Consider the following 6,935-nt stretch of genomic DNA (forward strand, 5'->3'; position numbering starts at 1 on the left):
GGCTCTTTGGCCCCTTGAGTGTGGCTCTTCCACAAAATACCACTTGCGGGCGCGCACGTACAGTGCGCTTGAAACTTCGTGGCCCATGCGCAGAAGTCGATATTTTGTGGAAGAGCCACACTCAAGGGGCCAAAGAGCCGCATGTGGCTCTCGAGCCGCAGTTTGCCGACCACTGCCATAGGGGGTTGCGGGAGGCAGCCAAACAATCTCTCTCTCTCCCAATCAATCAATCAATCAATCAATAAAAATATATTCTGCCCTGGCCCGTGTTGCTCAGTGGGTTGAGCATGCATCTGGTCAGGGCACATACCCAGGTTGTGGGTTCAACCCCCGGTCGGAATGCTTGCAGGAGGCAACCAATTGATGTTTATCTCTCTCCTTCTCCCTTCCCCTCTCTCTAAACAAATCAATAAGAACATTTTTAAAAAAATAAATAAAAACATATCCTCGGGTGAGGATTAAAAGAGAACTAAAAAATATAATTCTGATGCATATGCAATTTTGTATCTCAGTGTATGACAAACATTTCCCAATTCATTAAATATTCTTCAAAAACATGTTTTTTAATAGCTATACAGTATTACATCAAACACGCACACCACTACTTCCTTAACCATTTCCTCATTGTGAATACTTAGGTTTTTTTTCTTCCTTCCTTCCTTTTCCTTCTTTTTATTTGTAATTTTTTGCCAACATAGAGGCACTGGTGAGCCTTTGGTAAACATCCTTCACACACATCTTTGTCCATGTTACTGATTCTTTCAAATAGGTTTCTAGAACTGAAGTTGCAGAACTAAAGGGTATAAACTTTTAAGCTTTTTCTTTTATAAAATAAGCAAAGACATAGCTTTCTTTTGTTTTGTTTTTATTGATTTCAGAGAGGAATGGAGAGCGAGAGAGAGATAGAAACATCAATGATGAGAGAGAATCATCGACCGGCTACATCAAGCCCGCCACCTGGGCATGTGCCCTGACTGGGAATCAAACCTTGACCTCCTGGTTCATAGGTCGATGCTCAACCACTGAGCCACGCTGGCCAGGCCTCTTAAGCTTTTCTTGATCGCTAATATGAAATTGTATTCCAGGCTTTTCTTTTTTTATATAAACATATTTTATTGATTTTTTTACAGAGAGGAATAGAAAGTTAGAAACATTGATCAGCTGCCTCCTGTACACCTCCTACTGAGAATGTGCCCGCAACTAAGGTACATGCCCTTCACCGGAATCGAACCTGGGACCCTTCAGTCCGCAGGTCGACGCTCTATCCACTGAGCCACACCGGTCAGGGCTGTATTCCAGGCTTTATACCAATGAGCTCTCCCACAGCAATCGGGGTCATCACTGTCACTCTTACGTATTTATTGGTTTTGAACTGGGGAAGCTGGCTGTTTCCTGTTTATGGTCGATGGCCTAGGTTTCTTGTGGCATATTTTTAGTCTTATATGTATGCAAATAAGGCTGATTAAGTTACTGGGAATAAAGCAATGCAAATATACACCCTTGGTCACAGGCGGGGTCATTAGAGGTAGACGATTTGATGCACCCTGTCATTACTCCTGGAAAAATAACTTGCAAATGTGGGATGCCGACCACACACAGATTTTTGCTTTTCTTTGGGTTTCCCCCTAAATCCTGGATGATTCCTACATTTTTCTTTTCTTTAAAATATGCTTTTATTGTTTTTAGAGAAGAAGGGAGAGAGAGAGAGATAGAAACATCAGTGATGAGAGAGAATCATTGGTCGGTTGCCTCCTGCACGCCCCACACTGGTGATCGATCCCTCAACCCGGCCACGTGCCCTTGACTGGAATCAAACCTGGGACCCTTCAATCCGCAGGCCGACGCTCTATCCACTGAGCCAAACCAGCTAAGGCTGACCTGGATCTTTTGTACTGTGGAGGGAATGAGAGGCCTAGGTCCTGTTCTCTAACTATATGTTATTGCTTAAAAATTACCTACTAGCCCTAGCCAGTTTGGCTCAGTGGATAGAGCGTCGGCTTGGGGACTCAAGGGTCCCCGGTTCGATTCCGGTCAAGGGCACATGCCTGGGTTGCAGTATCGATTCCCAGTGTGGGGCATGCAGGAAGCAGCCAATCAATGATTCTTTCTCATCACTGATGTTTCTATTTCTCTGTCCCTCTTCCTTCCCGTCTGAAATCAATAAAAAGCAAAAAAGAAACTATCACGCTGAAAAAAAAAAAAAAAGATCCAAGTCAGGCCTTCAGGGCGCTTACAGTCCCAAACAGCCCAGCAAACCGGAAGTCATGTGGCAGAAAGCAGTTACTTCTCCTGCCCTGGAGATGCTTGAAGACCTAGGAGGAAAGAGGAACCAGTGTTCTGGTTGCTGACGATTTCGGCTCTGGGGTGAATAGACTCTCTATTGTGAAAGTGTATTGTGCAAAAAGAGAATGGGGCTTTTTGTGAAGGGAGATAAAGGGTTGTGGGGTGAGAACGGGGAGGGGAGGGGAGGAGGAGGCAGGCCTGGGTGCTGTGGGTGGACTGTGGGCGGGGCCGCCCTGAAGGTCTCCTAGCCTGCACCTGGGTTGCTATGTCCAGGGCCAGCCTACTATGGGGGGTGGGGGGGAGGGGCGGGGAGGGGCTCAGTAAATGTGTATTGTTCGTAAGAACAGATGAATGAATCAGCCTGTCACCTTAGGGATCACTCTCATGAATTTCCTTTAAGGCATTAATTAAGCGCGCTGTCTGGGGGGAAAGGACACCATTTCGCAGCCATGATGGTGAGCAAGGCCAGAGGAGTGAGGTAGGTGTGCGTCTGTGTGCATCTGCTTTAACCACAGGAGGGACCCGGGTTCCAGTTTGAATGTGGCAATGACTGGAGTCTAAGGAGCTCTTGTCTGTGTCGACTCGCCAGCTGAGTGACCTTGGCCACACTCAGTCTCTGAGCAATTCACAACCTAGAGCAAGCATGTCAAACTCGCAGTTGGCGGGCCGGCTGGGAGTTTGACATGCCTGTTGGTCTAGAGCAGTGGTTCTCAACCTTCCTAATGCCGCGACCCTTTAATACAGTTCCTCATGTGGTGGTGACCCCCAACCATAACATTATTTTCGTTGCTACTTCATAACTGTCATTTTGCTACTGTTATGAATCGTCATGGAAATATCTGATATGCAGGATGTATTTTCATTGTTACAGATTGAACATCATTAAAGCATAGTGATTGATCACAAAAACAATATGTAATTATATATGTGTTTTCCGATGGTCTTAGGTGACCCTTGTGAAAGGGTCGTTCGACCCCCAAAGGGGTCGAGACCCACAGGTTGCGAACCGCTGGTCTAGAGCATGGGCTCAGGGCCGCCTGTGTTGTTGAGGAGATCAAATGAGATAATGCATGTAGGCCTTGGCTGGTTTGGCCCAGTGAATAGAGCATCACCTGTGGACTGAAGGGTCCCGGCTTCGATTCCGATCAAGGGCATGTACTCCTCCCCGGCCCAGGCCCTAGTCTGGGCGCCTGCAGGAGGCAATCCCATCGGTATTTCTCTCTGTCTTTCCCTCTCTCTCTCTTCCACTCTCCCTAAAAGTCAATGGAAAAAGTATCCTTGGGTGAGGATTAACAAAAATCAAAATAATAAAAATAAAAATAAAATGGGTCTTGAGCCCGGCTGGCGTGGCTCAGTGGTTGAGCATCGACTTATGAACCAGGAGGTCACGGTTGGATTCCCAGTCAGGGCACATGCCCGGGTTGCGGGCTCGATCCCCAGTGTGGGGTGTGCAGGAGGCAGCCGATCCATGATTCTCTCTCATCATTGATGTTTCTCTCTCTCCCTCTCCCTTCCTCCCTGAAATCAATAAAAAAAAATATGTATATTTTTAAATGGGTCTTGAAAGAAAAGTGGGAACCCGCTCAGCAAAGCCAAGGGGGCCAGGGCTTGAGCAGGGGACAGAGTGTAGGAACTTCCCTAACCTCTTGGAACCTCGGTTTCCTTCTGTGAAGAAGCCGTTTTGACCTCCAAGTGAGATAACACAGGCCGAGTGCCTAGGGTGCTGCCCAGCCTACAGTGGGTGCTGACAGAAGCCAGTTCTTTGTCCCTCTCTCAAAATCACTTCCTCTTTGAGGCTTCCTTCCTGTTCACTTTTTGTCCTGTCCCCCAGCTCCTGGGGACATAGTGACTGTGGCTTGGGCTGTGAGTTACTCAGCCTACTTTCCAGGATCCGCAAAATCATTTTCAAAAGCGGGTCATATTTTCCGCCCTACAGAAAGCCCCAGTACACTGGAAATGCAGATGTCATAGGGGCCGCATTCTTTGTTCACGATATGCTAAAATTAGAAATTCATATTAGAGATTGAGAAGTGAAATAAACATTCTCCCAAAACGGGCCATGGCCGGGTGGCTCAGTTGGTTAGAACATCTTCCTAATACACCAAGGTTGCAGGTGCGGCCTGGTCAGGGCACATCCAAGAATCAAAACAACGGATGCAGCCCTAGCCAGTGTGGCTCAATGGATAGAGCGTTGGCCCGTGGACCAAAGGGTCCCAGGTTCAATTCCAGTCAAGGGCACGTACCTTGGTTGCAGGCTCCTCCCTGGCCCCGGCCCTGATCAGGCCTCGTGCAGGAGGCAATCAATCGATGTGTTTCTCTCACATCAATGTTTCTCCCTGTCTTTCCCTCTCCCTTCCACGTTCTCTAAAAATCAATGGAAAAATATTATCCTCAGGGGATTAAAAACAAACAAACAAAAAAGAAACAATGAATGCATAAATAAGTGGAACAACAAATTGATGTTTCTCTCTTTCCCCCCTTCCTCTCTCTCTAAAATCAATAAATAAAAATAATTTTTAAAATTCTCCAAAATAGCTTTTGGGTAAAGGAGGAAATCAAGAATCAGGTGTGAATTAAGAAAATAATACAGCCCTAGCCGGTTTGGCTCAGTGGCTGGAGCCTTGGCCTGCAGACTGAAGGGTCCCTGGTTCAATTCCCGTCAAGGGCACAGGCCCAGGTTGTGGCCTCGATCCCCAATAGGGGGCGTGCAGGAGGCAGCTGATCAATGCTTCTCTCATCATTGTTATTTCTCTCTCCCTCTCCCTTCCTCTCAGAAATCAGTAAAAATATAAATATTTTTTAAAAAGAAAATAACACAAAGAATTGCACTTATGAAAACCCACAGGACACATGCAAACCTTTACCCAAAAAGTTTTGTAGCTTTTATAATGGTGTTATGATTCAACCCATAAAAAGTTAAAATATTCATAAAATCATTTAGAAATATTAGAACAGCACCCCAAAATAAAGATGAGGAAGGAAGGAATCAGAAAAAAAAAAACACAGAAAAGAATAAATTAGAAACTAGAAAAACAGTCAAAGTTCCTTGAACTGGTTCCTTTAGTTAAAGCAGAGAGTAAGTCATACAATGGACACACGCAATCAAGAAAGAAATAAAACAGAAATGAACCCAACTTAAGGCGAAGTAAATGGTGGCCATCACAAGAGAAATAAGCTAAAAATAGAAAAGGATATTATGTGAAATTGCTGACAAATTTGAAAACGAGTGAAATCGTTTTCTGGGGTTAAAAAAAACAAAACACCTAGAAGTTTCCTCTATTTGAGAAAAATCAGAAGTAGAAAATTCAGACTACCTCCTTGGGTTTCTGCTCAAATGTTCTCTGGACAGAAACTCTCCTAATCAGCTTTTTGCTTTTTTTTTTTTTTTTAATTCATCTGAGAGAGAAACATCGATTTGTTGTTCCACTCATTGATTGATTCTTTTTCTTTTTTAAAGTATATTTCTTTATTGATTTCAGGGAGGAAGGGAAGAGAGAGAGAGATAGAAACATCAATGATGAGAGAGAATCATGGATCGGCTGCCTCCTGCACGCCCCACACTGGGGATTGAGCCCACAACCCAGGCATGTGCCCTGACCGGGAATCGAACCTGGGACCCTTCAGTCTGCAGGCTAATGCTCTATCCACTGAGCCAAGCCCGCTTAGGCTCATTGGTTGATTCTTGTATGTGGCCTGACCGGGGACGGAACTCGCAACCTTGGTGTATCAGGACGATGCTCTAACCAACTGCACTACCCGGCCTGGGCTACATTACATATTTTAAAAGCCATTTTTTTATGACCTAAAGACCTCATATAAATGATTTTTTTTTTAACTGTAAAATCCCAATAGGTAAATGGTCAAAAGACACTGAGTCAGGTCACTGAAGAGAAAAATGCCGGAACACAAAACTACAAGAAAATGTTCGAGGTCACAGCCAATTAAATAAACCCAAAGTTGCCCTCGCTGGTTTGGCCCGGTGGATGGAGCATCAGCCTGCAGACTGAAGGTTTGATTCTGGTCAAGGGCACATGCCTGAGTTTCGGGCTTGAGCTCCAGTGTGGGATGTGCAGGAGGCAGCCAATCAATGATTCTCTCTCATCATTGATGTTTCTATCTCTCTCTCCCTCTCCCTTCCTCTCTGAAATCAATAAAAATATGTTAAAAACAAAAGCAAAGTGAAAGGTAGCCCTAGGGATTAGGATCCAACTTCCCTCTGGGCCCCAGGACTCAGTCTTGGGAAAAGAGTGCTGTGGGGAACCTGCAGCAGATGGAAGGTCAATAGGGGAAGTGCAGAAGGAGGCCCTTGCCCCAATCCTCAGAACTAATCTGGGGAGCCTGGGCTGCCTTCCCCGTCCTGTGGGGTCAGGAGTCCTACTTCACATTCCTGCCCTGTTCTGCAGTGATTCCTAAAGTGTGTTTGTTAGCAGAATGCATAAGAAAGGTTTCTGTGTCAAATAAAGTTAAGAATTAATGGTGCAGCCCGGCCAGCGTGGCTCAGTGATTGAGTATAGACCAGGGGTGGGCAAACTTTTTGACTCGAGGACCACAATGGGTTCTTAAACTGGACCGGAGGGCCGGAACAAAAGCATGGATGGAGTGTTTGTGTGAACTAATATAAATTCAAAGTAAACATCATTACATAAAAGGGT

General features: G+C 45.4%; 1 protein-coding gene across 1 annotated transcript in view; it reads left to right on the plus strand.

Annotated features, from left to right (window-relative positions):
- The first annotated feature begins 2,408 nt into the window (after positions 1–2,408).
- The window catches only part of LOC102239488 (arpin), a 43,494-nt gene continuing 38,967 nt past the window's right edge, over positions 2,409–6,935 (plus strand). The window contains exons 1-2 of the mRNA XM_005885202.2: positions 2,409–2,420; positions 2,684–2,761. Of these exons, the coding sequence (XP_005885264.1) occupies positions 2,409–2,420; positions 2,684–2,761 (90 nt within the window). The remainder of the gene's footprint in view (positions 2,421–2,683; positions 2,762–6,935) is intronic.

Source organism: Myotis brandtii, unplaced genomic scaffold (assembly GCF_000412655.1).
Source record: "Myotis brandtii unplaced genomic scaffold, ASM41265v1 scaffold897, whole genome shotgun sequence".
NCBI classification, from domain to species: domain Eukaryota; kingdom Metazoa; phylum Chordata; class Mammalia; order Chiroptera; family Vespertilionidae; genus Myotis; species Myotis brandtii.